The sequence below is a fragment of the Aotus nancymaae genome, unplaced genomic scaffold (assembly GCF_030222135.1).
Source record: "Aotus nancymaae isolate 86718 unplaced genomic scaffold, 86718_ANA_hifiasm-v0.15.2.pri h1tg000014l, whole genome shotgun sequence".
Taxonomy (NCBI): domain Eukaryota; kingdom Metazoa; phylum Chordata; class Mammalia; order Primates; family Aotidae; genus Aotus; species Aotus nancymaae.
In genome coordinates, this window is record NW_026988425.1 from 53035376 (window position 1) to 53054436 (window position 19061).

At 38.5% G+C, this 19061-nt stretch overlaps 1 protein-coding gene across 12 annotated transcripts in view; it reads right to left on the reverse strand.

The window, feature by feature from the left end:
- Positions 1-570: 570 nt before the first annotated feature.
- The window catches only part of PDE4D (phosphodiesterase 4D), a 1389427-nt gene continuing 1370936 nt past the window's right edge, over positions 571-19061 (reverse strand). For all 12 annotated transcript variants that reach the window (XM_012457267.2, XM_012457266.3, XM_012457271.2 and 9 more), the window contains 4 exons: positions 8071-8225; positions 7108-7230; positions 6444-6626; positions 571-5886 (listed from right to left, as the gene is read on the reverse strand). In XM_012457267.2, the coding sequence (XP_012312690.1) occupies positions 5470-5886; positions 6444-6626; positions 7108-7230; positions 8071-8225 (878 nt within the window). In that variant the 3' untranslated portion in view covers positions 571-5469. The remainder of the gene's footprint in view (positions 5887-6443; positions 6627-7107; positions 7231-8070; positions 8226-19061) is intronic.

Here is a 19061-nt window from a genome sequence, read left to right on the forward strand (position 1 = left end):
ATCCTTCAGAAATCAGCCACAAATCATTTTGTCAAGGCCTGAAGGAAGCCTTCCCTGGCTCTCCGAAATAAATCAAATTCAGGTTCCTGCTTATTCACCACACTGAGCTTCTCATTGTACTGACCACATTTATAATTATATGAGTATTGAATCGTGTAATGCCTTTGTCCCCTCGACTGTAAGTTCCATGAAAGCAAACACTGTGTCTCAATTTACTTATCGTTGAGTCCTTAAAACCTTGTAGTTTGCAGAATAGGTAACCAATAAATAATTGTTGAATGTTTAAATGATAATTTTCAATATCCCAGAATATTAAATTAAGTATGGAAGGCCCCTTCCAAAGCTTATTTAGAAAATACCATGCTTAATTTTAATAGGCCATCTAGGTAATTTTGGTAATTTTTAATGTAGCAAAATTACTCAAGGTGGCTTCATTTGGTTATGAATATCAATACTAACTTATGATGTCACTATTCTCCTTTCATTTCAACCATGTTCATTATCCTTGGAAATGTGCTGATTGAACTATAAAGTGAATAATCTTTTATTTGTAAAAGATTGAGTCATAAATAGGCAGAATCAACCCATGCTTTTATTTTCATTGCATATAAAAATTTCATATGAAGGTATTGATGTACAGTACTATCCCCGTGGGCTGTAAGAGAGGCTAAGAAACCACTAAAAGAATCATCATTTGTAATTCTCACACACAATTTACCACTCTGAAAACATATCCAAAGAAATAAAAACAACTCAAATCAGTGAAGGATATTTTTGTAATTATAGTGTCCCCTTTGTACTGTTTAAAACAAAAGTAATCAAATTCCTTTGGGCCAGGGCTGCTAAAATCTACAGTTTGTGTCAAAAAATAAAATAAAATAAGAGGCTCATTTTTCCTAGAAAAAGAATCTTTCCTTTTACTGAAAAGCCACGTGATTGAAGGGCTGGGCAAGCAGTGGGAGGATGCTTCCATATTATCCATTATAATAAATTTTTCCTGCTTTCAGAGGCTAGCCATTGTACAAGATTAAATCTTAAAATTCTAAAGCAATGCAAGTTTTGCTGAAACAAATCTTAGAGGATGGTGAATGCTTTATGCTATGTAAACTGGCATCAGACATAACTTTGTGTTTAAATAGATGGGTTTACATATATATAAGGAAATTTGGTTTATCTTAGTGGAAGAAAATTTAAGGTTGAAAAATAGTATTTTCTTTTTAGTATATTCTCTTAACATGTCAGGAAGCTGATGAATAGATAACTAACCAACATGAGTAAGCTCTGGCTCGAATTTCAAATCGAGTTCATTTTCCTATGAGCTCTAGAAGCCAAAAAGACTTTTAAAAAAAGATTGTTTATAATCACTAGGAAAGAATATATTTCCCCAGTTGTGTTTCCTATGAGCTCTAGAAGCCAAAAAGACTTTTATAAAAAGATTATTTATAATCACTAGGAAAGAATATATTTCTCCAGTTGTGTTTCTGAGTTTAAAAAAAAAAAAAAAAGGAAATAATCAAATACAAGTAGCTGAAGTAGCTCCTGATCAACAGACGGCAAACAAGCATCACACATGCGGTGCCACTCCCTGGCCAGAAGTACTTAAGAGGTTATGTCTCAAAAGGGTCTCAGAATCTTTCAGAGGTTGTCTGTGGTTTTGTAAAATCCAGCTATTGGCAGAATTCTAATCAATTAAAAGCCTGGATGTAAAATGCCCAGCCCTAGCTCCACCGTTACCTTTCAAATGCAGCAAAACAGAAGAAAATATTGGTTAAAGTTAAGGCACAGCCCTGGGACCAAAGACCTGCAGCTATGTTTTTTTAAACTTATATATCTTTATGTATTTTATAGTTTTCTTGAATCTTCCATAAACAAGCTCTAAGGTGACAAGACTATATTACAGGAGAAAAGAAAAATGTACAGAGTATGTATACACACCATTCATTCTCTCACCAAGAGTTTCCAAATATATCAACACCATCCCATCATGGGATGATGTTTTTATGAGAACTGATAATTTACAATTAACATTACAGTATGTACATTGCAATAAATACATGGTTGTAAACAGACAAACAAGACTGTATTACAGGTAAGGTCATTTGGTGAGAAAAAAAATGCATGGCACAAAAAATAAATAATGCATTCAAAAATTATCATAAAGCTTTCTGTAAAATCCATTTCATTCAAGTTTTTTCTTTCCTTGTCTGTAATTTGTTCTATCTACATTATTTTATTGTGAATTTTAGCTGATATAAAAGAAAACAAAATTAAAACAGCATTATTGTGTTCAGTAACTTGCAAGCTGAAATGCACTGGTTATACACAAACTTGGACATTTTTTTTCCCCATACAGTACCCATATATTGCATTTTCTTATGGCATTTTAGGAAATGTAAAGCCACTCGTAAAAGGAGATTCTTTTTTAAAGCAGTGTGTGTTTCTGAAGCACACTTTGGTGAGAGCGAAACACAAGGGTAAGCAGATTGTACAGTGCATTAGTCCCCGACTCTTGGATATTTAGCCTTTTCTGCAAATTGATTGTCCATTAGTGGGTATCTTTACAACATGGTACCATTAAAAACCAACAAAGTGGAAAAAAAAAAAGCCTCTCTTTATTAGTGCAGTTATAAACCCTTTACCCTTTCAGGTCTGGATTTGTTAATGACATATTGCTGCTTTTTATTTTATTCATTATTAAGATTCTAGGCACTCTGTGGGGGAAATACTAAGTGTAGGGAGGGAGAGGGAATGAGAATGTTTTGGAAAGAGGAATAAACTCTAGATTCTTTGCCTTTCTTTCTAGACCTCACTCAGGGACAAATAAAATTTAAAGGGAAACAAGTTCCCAAGTGTTCTCGTGAAACAACTTGGTCAAACATACGTCTTTATTTGAAAGACTACTGTCTGATCTTTATAGAAGAAAGAGTAGAAACCTTATAATTAGCTAGTTGATTCCTATTCTGCCCTATGTAAAAGATCAGAGTTATAAAGACATAATTTTTATTTCAAAGGATCTAAGCATCATCTAGATCTCAGGGGACTGAAATGGGGATTCTCTTCAGCTTGAGTCATTTCCCTGGCTGATGACTTAGTTTCCAGTCCCCGGAAGGCTTCTTGAGAAGTTCCAAATATAAATGCTTTTCAGGGTGGTAATTCTTAAATGTTTGATTTTCCATTTGTCAGATACCCACTTTGACCTCCGTCACAATTTTTCAGTATCAGCGTGAGACATGATTATTTGGGCTTTAAGGTCTTCAGAGAGAAGGTAAATACTTTATTAAGACTGACATGAGAGGGCCCGGCATGGTGGCTCACACCTGTAATCCCAGCACTTTGTGAGGCCAGGGCAGGTGGATCACCTGAAGTTAGGAGTTCGAGACCAGCCTGACTAACATGGTGAAACCCTGTCTCTACTAAAAATACAAAAATTAACCAGGCACAGTGGTGGGCACCTGTAATCCCAGCTACTTGGGAGGCTGAGGCAGAAGAATCACTTGAACCCGTGAAGTGGAGGTTGCAGTGAGCCGAGATCACGCCATTGTACCCAGCCTGGGTGACAGAGCGAGACTCTGTCTCAAAAATGGGAATAAAGTCAAAAATGTCCCATGATGCTAACTGCTATAATCCAGTAAACATTGGGAATTAATATCTAAAACTGTAATACAGTTCCTGGTGCTGGAATCAGCCAAGAGTGATCTCTAATTTTTTATTTAAGCAGAATTTTTACCAATCTAATATTTTAGGATGCATCATAGTACCAACCCTCTGGTGCCAGTGGCATAATCTCCTTTCCCTTCATGTGTTTAAAGAAGTAGTTCCCCTCTGCAAGATATGCTTATGGATCGAGAATAAGTGATAAAGCAATTCCTACATGTTATGTGGCTGTCCATTAAGGAAGAGTACTTGCCACGCTTAAAACCATCTCTCAGGGATGTTCCTGATACAGTTCTTAATCCCATGGTGAAATCATTAAAACCAAAGAGGATTCGTTGTATTGATGTTTGTTAATATATAGTTAATATTCTTAAAAACTGCCTAGTTAGCTGTTGTTAACTTTTCTCTGTAAACCAAGAGTAAAAGCTAGTCATGATATACAACCTCACAGTTGAAATGTTAACCCTAATTTGACTGGTTCTTTTCACCTGTCACAATGGTGGTGATATATTTGACAAGACTTCATCTAGCAACCATGGACGGAGGTTCAAACACACACTAAATTATAAAGCAGCACGAGAGGAGAAAATCTTTTTCTTACTGTAGCTGGCTGTAAAAACAATAAAAATGAGCATGAAATGTGCGGATTAGTAGAAAGACACTCACTTGTGAAATGCACGCCTGTGACACAGCAAAATGTTATTAGGAGACACTAAGTAGGGAAACATCTAAAAAAGACTGACCATTTTAGCTACTGGGTATTTCTGTATCTCCCACTGGCTTCAGACAACACCAACTGATGACTGAATTTGCATGAAGCTTAAGACACATTTGATATAACGCACATTAAAATATTATAGAACAAATAGTTACTTTGCACACTGTGAAGAAAAACATTGGTGAAGAGCAACTCTGCTTATCTGGAAAGAGTGAAACAAACAAAATGCAAAGTAACTAAATACTTACAAAAAGGGCTTCCTGCAACATAAACTTGTTTTTCTGTTTTAAAATATGGAAGTCATTGATATATAAAACAATGAATCACTACAAATCAGTTAATTGCTATGAACTATAAGGTGCAAGTAAAATTCGTAAATTAGACTTTTATCCAGTGTAGCACAGATTTGTACTGAAAACTTGCAAGTTACTCCTTAGAAAAAAATAACCAGTGGCAGATGAAGTTCTGAACATAGTTTTTTAAATATAATACCTCAATACATTTAATAATAAAAGTAAGCTCTACAAAAAATCTGTTTTACATATCATACAAAATGTAGAGGTCAGTGCAGCTCACTGAACCACACTATTCAGTCATGTATCAGGAAGACTTGAAATTAGAAAATTATGCAATTTCTGTGGCTCATCCTCCTCCTACTGGTAACAGATTCGTGCTGTGTCCTGTTCTTGACATATTTGTTGCTTTGTCCATTAAGTTCACGCTGTGCAATACCTTTCTTCTGAAAATATTACAAACAAAAAAAATAGAAACCCCAAATCCAATCAACTTTTGGGCCACCTGATGAGCCACACTCTCTTGAAAACAATTTGGAGTAAATTTTATCTGCTTTGTCAGCTCTACTAAGCTGAAATCTTGTTAAAATGCTGTTCATGAAGATGTCCACCTTGCTCTGATGATATGGAGGTGAAAAAACTGATTACGATATTCCTGAGCGCCAGACTGAGTAGTCAAGGTCAGTTTTGTTCAACAAACGTCCTGGCAGATGACAGTGAGGTGTGACCGTGGTTGTGGCATGTGACATGCACTTTGGAAACAATTTTTCTACTAAAAAAAAAGGCATGAAAGTTTTTGCACTGTTACGTGTCAGGAGAGCGATCATCTATGACACAGGCTTCAGGTTGGCTTTCCTCTTCTTCCCCTACTGCCTCCTCTTCAACCTGTTCATCGAGGGGAATTTCAGTAGACTCTGAGTCTTGAGTACAAAGAGTCTTGGAGTCACTGCAGCTAGTGTCTTCTTCCACTTGACTGCCACTGTCCTTTTCCGTGTCTGACTCGCCATCTTCCTCTAAAGTTAGTTCAAACTGGAATTTCTCCGTTTGACCCTGCCGGCCCTCCTCCGGGTCATCAGGTGCAGGAGAGGGGCTCTGAGGGATTGTGCTCTGGTACCATTCACGATTGTCCTCCAAAGTGTCCAAAATGTCCTGGGCGTCAGGGTGGACGAGGTCTGCCCACGTCTCCCAGAGGGGATGAACAATATAGTCTATGAAGCCCACCTAGTTAAGAAAAAAATCCAATATGAGGAGAGGACTTGGGACTAAGAAATAATGGAAAAGCTTAACTAGATCATGACCCAAAAATAAAACATTGAACAGAAGACAACTAAGCTTAGTTTGGTAAAATTGTCATTATTTTCAACAGACCATATGAAATATTGTTACTAGCTGGTCAAAATTAGCTTCTAGAACCCTTGGTTAAAGAGCACGTTTGTAGCGTAAAAAATTTTCCAGTTGTTGACATGGTAGGGCTTATTTTAGAATCCCAATTTGTAGGTGAATCCAGATAACTGAAGTAACACCATGTGCTATATGTATATGAATATATTAAATGAATATAGTCATGATAAATGTGTTCTTAGAATAGATATATGACTATATGAATGTAAGTCATAAGAATGAAAGTTTTTTGGATCATACATACTAAAGTGAAACTGAGTGTCAAAAACAAAGTAATTTTAAAAATCCAATAAAATACTATCATATGTGATACAAAGTAACCAAATGCTAAAGCGGTGGCTCTGTTCTCTCTGAAAGCTGTACATCTCATGTATTACCTGTGATTTTTCCACAGACGCATTGTGCTTATCACACATGGGGCTTATCTCCATGCCACGTTCCCTCTCTCGGTCTCCTTGGCGGAAGAACTCCTCCATTATCCGGTCCGTCCACTGGCGGTACAGTTGGAGAGGCTTTGTTGGGTTGCTCAAATCTGCACAATGCACCATATTCTGAAGAACCTAAAATAGATGGATGCATACGCTAGTCAGTCACTCCACTTTTTTTTTTTTTTAAAAAAAAAAGGAACTAGAAATTCACATTGGATGACTGCAACACTTAAAAATACGCGTAGTGTAAGATTTATTCCAAACAGCTCAACCATGATGTGTCTGTGTATGGTTCACACTTGTATTAATAGTTCCAAATTATGCCACTTCTACTGCATCTAAATAGCATAAGAGAAACTGGTTGATTAGATTCAGAACTGCTTAAGTGGCTGGTTCTGTGGGGTGTTAGTTTTTTTAATTAATATAGATGCAAATGAAAAGACCAGTAGAATTTTACCTGGTTAATTCTCAGCAATAAAAATTTGGATAAAAATGCTGCCTATAATTGTTAAAAGTACAAGGTGAAGAAAGAAATACATCTTCTCAAAGCTGAACACACAGACATATGTGCACATGCACACAGACACACAAGCAAACTCAAATAAGGCTTTACCTGAATCCTATCAGAATAATTATCAAGAAGAAGAACTCCAGAGCTTGTCACTTTCTTAGTTTCAACCATAGTTTTCAAATCAGCCAGTAGATTCATGTGTTTTGACATGTCTGTTGCAAGTACCTTAAAATATAAAGAGTATATTATTGAGTAAAGTTCAGAGAAAACAAAATTTACATATGAAAATATTATGCAGAATATAAGAAAGAAAAAGGAATAAAACAACACTATGCCTTTTAATGACGGTAGAAATCCCTTACTCTTTCTTAGGGCAGAGTCTTTTCCCCTTTGCTATCAAGTTTTCTCAAAGCCCAGATAAATGTGTGTAATATACAGAAATGTTAGGTACTGACAAACACTTTCATGGTGAAAAATGGGATAACATTTCCATGGATAAGGCATCATCACGTTTTCAAGTTTTTCCATTCCTTGGAGCAGAAAGTGGTTACTAGACTATGAATGATGAACTGATTCAAGGTTGCTTACAGACTGCTTCAGAAACAAAATATTCTGGTTATTTTCTGCTTTGAAAATACAGATAATTCTTGCCTTTATATGTATAAGGTTTAACAGAGTAAGGTTTTGAAAGCTAGAGATTTTCCTGTGTCTCATAATCATTGAATAAGATGCACAGACAAAAAAGTAGAGTCATGGATATTCTAAATGGCACTGTCTACTGATGAGAGTTGTGGCCCATGCAATCTGCTTTTGTTAGTCATCTTTCTCTGCCTGCCACTAAACTGGAGGGGCTCAGAAAACAAATGATGACGGTGAGCTAACATTATACTCAACTCCAAACTGCTAGAAGTGAAAAACCTATTATAGAACATCACTGCCAGCATCAGGGGCAGCTTCTGTAACATAAAGGGCAATAATAAAATTGTGAAAATTGTGAAATGCGGTTCCTTTTACCTAAACAACTTGCATCACAGTTCTCTTTTTTTGCTTTTATCAGCTACTTACAATGTCAATGACCATTTTCCTTAAAGATTGTCTTTGTTTTTTGGTCAAATTCTGGAAAATGTCACAGTTTTCTTCCTGAAGCAATTTAAAGCCCACAGCCAAATGATGGTTCTCTAAGACTGAGGAATCATTGTACATCAAGGCAAGTTCAGAGTCTGAAAAAAAGACAAGAGGCCAAAGATCAGCAAAGCTGTTTATGAGTTTATCTGATTCTTCAAATTCTAAGGTACTTTGGGTTTAGGATGTAATTTCCCCTAAACTTCTCTGCTGCCCTTATCATTACATGACAATATCCAGGAGAGAATAAGTCAGATAATGTTAAGAGCAGAAACAACATGAATGAATCTTGGGGAGTGAATTCTAATGCTACTAACATGTGGCAGGTCATTTCACTCTGTGGGTCTCAGCTTCCTCTGAAGTGAAAGAATTGGATCTTTAATTTCTCCTCTAGAGGAGCTGCTGTGAGCTCAGCATAGTATGACATTATTCTTAGTATCTATAACACATCCAGAGCATGAGGTTTTGTATTCCTGATAACTGTGAATTACCTACCCTGCAACTTATATAATGCGAGGATCATGTGATACAGGATTGTACCCTCAAAGAGGGTACAAGAACAATATGGAATCATATGAACAAGTTTAGATTTGCTCATTTGCTCATGTATCGCTCTGAAAGTCTAAGCTTTATTCATTGTTTTTCATTTTCTTTTCCAAGCATAGTGGCAGTCATTGTATACTGTACAGGGATATTGCTCTTCCTGCCTGCTAGCTCACAGCTTCACACAGAGACGTTGTGTTTGGCTGTCTACATACCCTCTGGTGGAGATTCTGCCACTCTCTCACTACTGCCCTGGACCTGTGAATTTCAGGCAGGGAGAGATTCTGCCTCTCTCCTATTTCTTGTAAATAGCAGACCTAGATCTATAAGATAATCATTAAAAAACTGGGTTGGTGCCTTATTCTCTTTCTACTTAATCACTGTAAAGACTAAAAGCAAATCTGAGGCAGGAGGATTGCTTAAGTCCAGGAGTTCAAGACTAGCCTGGGCAACATAGAGAAAACTCATCTTGACAAATAATAAAAAATTATCTGGGCATTGTGGTGTGTGCCTGTAGTCCCAGATACTTGGGACACTGAGGTAGGAGGACTGCTTGAGCCCAGGAGTTCAAGGCTGCAGTTAGCCATTATATTGTGCCACTATACTCCAAGCTGGGCAACAAAGCAAGACTCTGTTTCCAAAAAAAGAAAAAAAAAGGCTAAAAACACATGTATTTGATCTTTTTTTCTGACAAATACATAGAAAATATATTTGGAAATATATATCCTTTTCTAAGAAAGAAATACCCAATACTATTCAATGGCTATTTTAGTGGAGCTAGGAAGGAGAGGAGAGGCTTAAGACATTTTTCAACTGGGAAATTCTATTATTTTATTGGAACTATAGAAATAGAAATTTCTATGCTTAAATTTCTGCTCCCAAACTACAAGAACAGAGATGTTTAGTAGGGAGTAGGTTTGTACAGTTTTTTGTGTTTTTGCTTTCTTTAGATAAAACAGTGTTTTCAAAAATTGTACTTTAAGTTCTGGGGTACATGTGCAGAACATAAGAGTTGCATAGGTATACACGTGCCATGGTGGTTGGCTGCATCCATCATCCCATCAACATTAGATATTTCTCCTAATGCTATCCCTCCTATAGTCCCCTACCCCATGACAGGCCCTGGTGTGTGATGTTCAACTCCCACTTAAGAGTGAGAACATGAGGTGTTTGGTTTTCTGTTCTTGTGTTAGTTTGCTGAGAATGATGGTTTCACCGTTATCCATGTCCCTACAAAGTAAATGAACTCATCCTTTTTATGGCTGCACAGTATTCCACAGTGTATATGTGCCACATTTTCTTTATCCAGTCTATCATTGATGGGTATTTGGGTTGGTTCCAAGTCTTTGTTATCATGAACAGTACTGCGATAAATATATGTGTGCATGTGTCTTTATATTAGAATGAGTTATAATCCTTTGGGTATATACTTATAAGATTGCTGGGTCAAATGGTATTTCCAGTTCTAGATCCTTGAGCAATTGCAACACTGTCTTCCACAATGGTTGAACTAATTTATATTCCCACCAACGGTGTAAAAGTGTTCCTATTTCTCCACATCCTCTCCAGCATCTGTTGACATTTTAATGATTGCCATTCTAACTGGTGTGAGATGGTATCTCAATGTGGTTTTGATTTGCATTTCTCTAATGATCAGTGATGATGAGCTTTTTTTTCACGTTTGTTGGCTATATGTCTCCTTTTGAGAAGTGTCTGCTCATATCCTTCACCTACTTTTTGACGGGGTTTTTTTTTCCTTGCAAATTTGTTTAAGTTCTTTGTAGATTCTGGATATTAGCTCTTTGTCAGTTGAGTAGATTGCAAAATTTTTCTCCCATTCTGTAGGTTGCCTGTTCACTTTGGTGACAGTTTGTTTTGCTGTGCAGAAGCTCTTTAGTTTAATTAGATCCCATTTGTCTGTTTTGGCTTTTGTTACCATTGCTTTTGGCGTTTAGTCATGAAGTCTTTGCCTATGTCCTGAATGGTATTGACTAGGTTTTCTTCTAGGGTGGTTTATTTTTTAAAAGGTAGTATCTGGTTAACTTTTAGAGTGTCTATAAACGCCTTTATGAATCTTTATCGATAGAGGAGAAATGAAAATTTTAAAACTATATAGGATCTTAGCAATTGTTGTAATTCTACAGTGGAATCATATTAAACATATATTGAAAGGAAAGCATAATGTTTTCTAACTGGGTAATTAACTATTAGAGTTATTTTAAAAGTGAGGAAATATGCATGTAGACAAGCGGTGTTAACAGAATTGACTTAGCCTTAGAGAAACCCTTATTGGCTTATATGAAGTTGAAGGTAAAGGAAATTAATGCTATTGACCCTACAGAAGAATAAGACGATGAGCTGTTACTTCAAGTAAAAGAGTGATCTGTTGTATGGAAGTTGCCACAAAGAGTCTGAGTTCTACTGGTCATAAGTATAGCCTTTCATATTCAAGAATACTGGCTAGGCCTGTCTTGGAAAGTGATTATCTCCTGACACTTAAGAAGAGTTCACGTTGACCAGAAAAGTCAGGAAAGGATTCCTTAGTGAACTGGCAGGCCTCCACAGCCTCTTCAGTCTCAGATGCTATTACAGGAAGGTGGTGGTAACTGTTGATTTTTAAATGAACAAATATTAGCATTTAAGAAACTGAATCTCAAGGAAGTTATTTAACTTTCTACTCTGCTTTAGGACTGAAGGCATATGGTCACCTCTAAATGGGGAGGTAGGATTCTGCAGCTTGTCAGCACATTTTCACCAAAGACACTAATCCATTACTTGTAAGTAGAATCCTTGAAGGTTCAGGAATGATCAGAAAGTTGCTGTCATACTTTGTTACAATGCACAGCACAGAAGGGCAAAGAGGTTAGCTTATGTAACATTTTTGTTGAAACCCTCTCATCTTCAAGCCCAATACAGGCTACCTTTTCCATGACATCTTTCTTGGTTACCAGACACAACTGCACACTTTCTGCTGTAAACTCCAATATTACTTTGTACCACCCATTTGGCATGTATCACACTCTACCTTTTTTGTCTTTATCTCTACAGATCTTTTAATAGTTCCTCGCCACATCCTCCTAGTCTACTTAGAGACTTAAGCCCCTACAAAATATTAAAGGTAATTAATTTAATATGTTTGGTTATCTGGCTTCCCCTAGGCACTTCAATTAATTATTTCAAACTTACAAACAGTAATACAGTAAGGCACAACATTTAGAGGATTTAGGTGCCATTGTATTAAGTAGTTTATGTGAATCATCTCATTTAATCCTCATAACTCTTTTAGGAAGATACTATTGTTACTGACATTTTATGGCTATGTTCCAATTGTGAATGGCATGGAGCCATATAGGTGGGAAATAAGTCTTTATGTCCTTGCGATAGGCTGGGGGATAGAAAATGTGTCTTGGGGACATCTTTTATATACATAAATATTTACATAGATGTACTCATATAATCCTGTATAAATGAAGAAAATGAACCTCAGAGAAGGTAGGTAACTTTGCCAACATCACCTAGCCAGTAAGTGCTGGGGCCAGCACTTAAAACCAGGCAGTTTCTAGAGTGCTTACCTTATAGTGACTATGATTACAAGTGCCTTATAAATAGAGGTGAAAACTTGAGCAGTGAACACTAAACATGGACCAGGAAATCAATACAATTCACTCAGTGCCTGGCACACACTAATAACTTTATAAGCATTTATTATTTTTTATTGAGAGGCCATGCATACCTTTACAAACTCAAAGCCATCATTTTATTATATAGAGATCAATTGTGCTCATGTTATAACTACCCTGGATCATCAAGAATAAATTAGATAATGCTCAACATATGCTACTACTGAAGGCAGGAAGACCACTTTTATTTTGTGTCCCTCTCTCTCTTCTGAGTTCTAATGAAACGGGGAAGAGTAGGCAGGTACCACCACACAACTAACTGAAAACATATACTTCATCTGTGTTAATCTTTTCTCCCTCTGTATTAATCATGGTTCTCCAGAGAAATAGAACTAATAGAAGACATATGTATGCGTGCGTGTGTATGTGTGTGTGTGTGTGTGTGTGTGTGTGAGAGAGAGAGAGAGAGAGATATTTATTATGGGAATTGGCTCAGGCAATTATGAAGTTCAAGAAGTCCCATGTCTGCAAACTGGGAACCAGGAAAGCAAGTCCAAAGGCCGGAGAACCAACCAGTAGCCCTGATGTTAGAGGCAGGAGAATAGGTATGTCCCAGCTCAGAGAAAGCAATTGCCCTTCCCCCAATGTTTTGTTTTGGTCTTCTCTTTGAGGTCCTCAATGGATTGACTGATCCCTGCCAACAATGGTAAGGGCAATCTTCTTTAATCAATCAATCAGTCTACCAATTCAAATGCTAATCTCTTCCAGAGCACTCTCACAGACACACCCCAAAATAGTGTTTTACCAGCTATCTGGGCATCCCTTAGCCCAGTCAAGCTGACACATAAAATTAACCATTACAAATTCTGCCCCTTGTCACCTTGGTGTACACATAAGCATCTCCTTTAACCATATTAATCTCCATAAGGCCATAATTCTGCCAAACATGCTACCACTATCCTGCATACAACCAAAACCACACTAATACATTCCCCAGAAGTGAAAGTAAAGTTTTTGAGTACTGTTTACTCTTATCCTGACCTCCTATAACTTAAATACTATAAAATAAATACTTAAATACTAATATAAAGTCAATATCTCTTATATAAGGGAATAGAAGAGAATGAAGATATATGCCTAATCTGTGTGTGTGTGTGTGTGTGTGTGTGTGTGTGTGTGTGTATATAAAAATGCATTCATTATACACATAACAATTACAGTCCTTATTTCTATAACTGGTCACATGGTCATAGCAGGTGTTTGTTTATAATTACTGATTCTGTATTCCCTCTGCCTTCAGCAAGCACCTCAGCTGCTCATAATCCTTTACCTGGTGGGGTGACCCAAACCTTCATTCCTGAAGGGTCTGGTCTATTAGTAGTCCTGCCTGGATTGGGTTGTTGTAGTTTTCTGCTGACCTTAATTACAGGGCATGGTAATACTAATGAATGCCCTAAGGGATCTCCTTATTCCACACATATTCTTCCTTACCTTCTTTGTGGAGTAGTAACCCAATTTCCCCTTGGTAGTCAGGATCAGTCACCCCAATCAACACTGTAACTCCCTTCTTGGCTCATTGAATCAGATGCATAAGGAGCTCAAAGTGGCTAGGTCTTCCAGTTCAATGGAATCACTGCTGTGTCTCCTGGTGGAAGCATTCCTTCCTCTGAAACTAAGACTTCTAGGCCAGCAGCACATAAATTTGCAGGAACAGTAAGCAAAACTCCACTGGTGGGTCACTGAGGGTAATTAAGTGGTAACACTCCTATTTCCACCCAGTGATTCCTGGACCCATGAATTCTGGCTATGGGAGAAATAGCACCACACATTGGATGGTGATTCAGAGTATATATGGCCACCTGGAGAACCTTGTCTCCTAGCTGAGTAACTGAGTCTTCAAAAGGCCATTCTACTAATAATTTATCAAGCCAGCTGATTCAGGATGTCAGGGAATATGGTAAGGCTAGGGAATTGCATGGGCATGAGCCCAGTGTAACCCTTCTTTGCCAGTAAGGTGAGTTCCTGGTTACAGGCAATGCTGTATGGAATAACATAGTTTTGGCAGAAAAACCGTGTTCAGGGAAGGCAAATCTGTTTCCAGAGAAAGTGTCTTTTCCATTAAGGACAAAATGCTACCCCTTCCACCATGGAAGTGGTCCAATGTAATTAACCTGCCATCAGGTAGCTGGCTGATCCCTCCAGAGTGGTATAATATGGGGATCAGTGTTGGTTTCTGCTGCTGGTGGTCTGGGCACTCAGCAATAGTTACAGCCAGGTCAGCCTTGGTGAGTAGAAGTCCATATTTCTGAGCACATATACAACCTCCATCCCTGCCACCATGGCCATTCTGTTCTTAGCACACTGGGTGATGACAGGGGTGGCTGGAAAAAGAAGTTGACTAAGATCTACAGAATGGGTCATCCTATTCACTTGGTTATTAAAATCCTCCTCTGCCAAGGCCACACTTTGGTAAGCATTCACATGGGACAAAAATAGCTTTACTTTTTTGTCCATTCAGAGAGATCATTCACATATCTCTTCCCCAAATTTCTTTTTCACCAATTTTCCAATCATGTTCCTCCTAAGTCTCTGACCATCTAGGCAAATCATTGGCTATGGCCCATAAACTGGTATATAATTGCACATATGGCCATTCCATCTTCCAAGCAAAGTGAATAACCAGTCACAATGCCTAAAGTTCTTCCCGCTACGAAGATTTCCCTTCACCACTGTCCTTCACGGATGTCCCAGAGAGGGGCAGTAGTGCTGCAGCTGTATACTTTCAGTGGTACCTGCATATCATACAGAACCAGGCCCTCTGTCAACTACTTGCAGGGAACTTTCCATAAGACCACATGTGTAGGCTGGGAGAAAGAAGGCAGTGTAATTAATAGCAGTGGCATTAGGTCCACTTCTTTATGTAACTTGTGCCTTCAGTGTCTGCTCAGACCTGACAGATCATGTATTACACCATTTTTATTTGATGATAAAATGTCATACACATCCAATGTACGGCTTGGCAGGTTAGATAACACCCAATTATGATGGGCAGGCAGCGCAAACCACATGGAAACTTGGTAGCCCATGTTCTATCAATCAGTATCTATCTCCTAAGGCCCAGCAGCAGGCCTAGATCTGTCTCTCAAAAGGAGATTAGTTATCTTTGGATGATGGCAGAGTCTTGCTCCAAAAAGGTCTGTGCTGTGATTCACATATAGGGTTCTGCCAAAAGCTCCAAACAACATTCCTATCTGCCACTGACAATCCAAGCACCATTAAATCTGCTGGATCATGTGGCCCAGGTGCAGAGCAGCTTGCACAGCAGGCTGGAGTTGTTGGAGAGCCCTACTCAAAACTAGCAGTTTTTTTGACACTCTCTTGTTCTGTGCCCCATCTAAACTAACAGCTTTTCAGATAGTAGATGAGTCAGAGTAACACAAACAAAGAAGGAATACATTGCCTCCCAAATCCAAATAAGCCCACTAGGTACTGTGCCTTTTTGTGTTTTATGCGGGTCCACGTGGCAGATCAGAGCCCACATTAAAACATGGAGCTGAAACAGTTAAGACTGGGGCAGACACTATTGATATGTATCCTGTTAAGTAAGACTTACATTCACTGTTCTTACAGCTTTGATAGGCTTAGCCTTGAGTTAGAAAATGATAGCATATTACACCATGTCTCTAAGTTACAACTGAAATAAGAGTCTTCAAAACAACTTCTGAACCATCATTTTTCCTTGAAATAATGGAGGGAAGTGGTGGTTTTAACTTAATATTTAATTGCCAAGGAAAAAAACCGCCTCATTATCACTCCATTCATCCACTCTCTATGCCCTCACCCTGCATTATTTTCCTCTATAGTACTTAGTACCATCACATGTCACAAATTCACTTATCATGTTCTGCCTTTTCCAGCAGAATGCCAGCTCTTAAGAGCCGGGGCTTTGTCTTGTCCACCCATGTGTTCTAGTGCCTATAACAATATTTATTACAACATTTCATAGGCTTTCAGTAAATTTTTTGCTGAATAAAATAATCTCTATAGTTATATCTATCTATACAATAACATTTGATAAAAATGAGTTTATCCTTATTTTGAAGGTGTGGGTTTACAGAGAAAAATAAAATTCTACATATAATCTAGTGTAGCTTTTAAAATTTTAAGAGTAGAGAAATAAATAAAAAGATGTGTACCAGCTGCTAAATACACCCTAACCTTAATATAATGAAATGCCTCTGCTCTTGGAAACCAAAAACTATATGTTTAGAATATATCACTAATGTAAATAAATCTTTCTGCCCCAAACTTAGGCATCTTTGCTATTAACAAAAAATAATTCATTTTCCAAGTAAAATTTAATGCTATATTCTGTACTATTGACACTACTCTTTTCAGAAAATAAAGCTAAGTTAAATATACCCTCCAGCATTTTATATTTAAAATTTCATGATGCTATTTACATTTTATGGATTTATTTATTTATTTAGAGACAGAGTTTCACTCTTGTTCAGGCTGGAGTGCAATGGCATGATCTCCACTCACTGCAACCTCCACCTCCTGGGTTCAAGCAATTCTCCTGCCTCAGCCTCCCTAGTGGCTGGGAATACAGGTGCACACCACCACGCCTGGCTAAAACTTTTTGTATTTTTTTTTTTAGTAAAGGCAGGGTTTCAGCTTGTTGGCCAAGCTAGTCTCAAACTTCTGACCTCAGGCGAACCACCCATGTTGGCCTCCCAAAGTGCTGGGATTGTCAGGTATGAGCCACTGCACCCAGTCTATGGATTTATTTATATGCAGTGTCCTTAAATATTTATGCAGCTTCCTACCAGAAATTTCCATTTCTCTAAATCCTGTTCATAGTCTCCACACGCAAATCATTTATTATAGCTTAACCAACTCTACCAGGTAGAAATGATCTCTCTGCTTGCAGAACCTCCTGCATACTTTCAATGAGTATAAATACAATTAGTATCAAATCATTTTTGGCACCTAAAGTGAAAACAACTGAAATAATTAGGAAAAACTATAAGTACATGTAAGAAGCAGGAACATAACTGCCCTTGGAACCAGCCAAGGGAATCCCCAGCACCTCCCACGTGCCTTAATCTCTCAGTGCTTCCATAGCTTCCTTAAAGTAAGACAAGTTACTGGTGTGGTGGCTCACACCTGTAATCCCAGCACTTTGGGAGGCCAAGGCTGGCAGATCACAAGGTCAGCAGTTTGAGACCAGCCTGGCCAATATGGTGAAACCCCGTCTACTAAAAATACAAAAATTAGCCAGGTGTGGTGGCAGGCACCTGTAGTCCCAGCTACTCAGGAGGCTGAGGCAGGAGAATCACGTGAGCCTGGGCAGAGGCTGCAGGGTGCAGTGAGACGAGACTGCACCACTGCACTCCAGCCTGGGTAACAGAACGACTCCATCTCAAAAAAAAAAAAAAAAAAAAAGATAAGTAACCATCTATGGGTTTATAAATTTGATAATCAGAAGTCTTTAGAATTCTCTATTATGAGAAATATGGATTCAGCTGTAGGCTTTGGACAGGATGGCAGCTCCAGCTCTGAGGCAAGAGCTGAGAATGTGCTGGCTTGACACACTGATGCTCAAGCCATCCATAAAAGTAAGAGAAAACATAACCTGGGCATGGTGGCTCACATCTGTAATCCCAGCACTTTGAGAGGCCGAGGCAGGCAGATCACAAGGTCAGGAGATCGAGACCATCCTGGCCAACATGGTGAAACCCCATCTCTACTAAAATACAAAAAATTAGCTGGATGTGGTGGCGTGCACCTGTAGCCCCACCTACTCAAGAGGCTGAGGCAGGGGAATCACTTGAACCCAGGAGGTGAAGGTTGCAGTGAGCTGAGATCACACCACTGCACTCAAGCCTGGCAACAGAGCAAGACTCTGTCTCAAAAAGAGAAAATATAAAAAGTCCATTTTAAAAAAGGTTTACTACAACTAAAAATAAGCACAAATTTTGATAAAATATTTCACAAAGTTACATATTACAAGTTTACAAGTTATTCAAAGGACACCTTTATTGCATTCTGGGAAGATAATTCTGTCTCATATCATCCCTAGCCAACCTAAGCTAACTAAGGCAGTAATTCTGATAATGCCCTGGCTCTAAGCAACCCTGAATACTTTCCTGTACAAAGTGACAATGCTGATTCATTCCCTCAGGAATAACACAGCCTCATCACACCTCACCCTCAAAAAAGCCTTAGCAATCCAAAGCTACTCTGGCAACTGTGAACTTCCCTGCATCGCTTTGGTCACTCAGAAAGATCATAGTGATATCACTAAATAACAAAGAACTTGCAGAAGCAGAATTAGTTATCCTTCCATCCCAAGTGGGTCACCAGCAAAATGACTTTAAACACGTCCTAAGGAGATAAAATTATCTCCTTCAAATTCCTCCACTATTTCAGTGGCTCTTAAACTTTATAGAGTATCAGATTCATCTGTAGACCGAGGCCATGTTAGCTTAAATGGCAGACTCCACAGGGACCCTGATGCCGACCAGGGTCCTCCAGGTGCCAGCCAAAGCCCAAGTGTCCTTTAAGGCAGGAGTCCCCAACCCACCCACCAGCCGTGGACCAGTATCGGTCACCAGTATTGGCCTGTGGCCTGTCAGGAACTAGGCTGCAGAGCAGGAGGTGAGCAGCGGGCAAGCCAGCATCAGTACTGCCTGAGCTCCATCTCCTGTCAGATCAGCAGGGACATTAGATTCTCCTAGGAGCGTGAACCCTACTGTGAACTGCTCA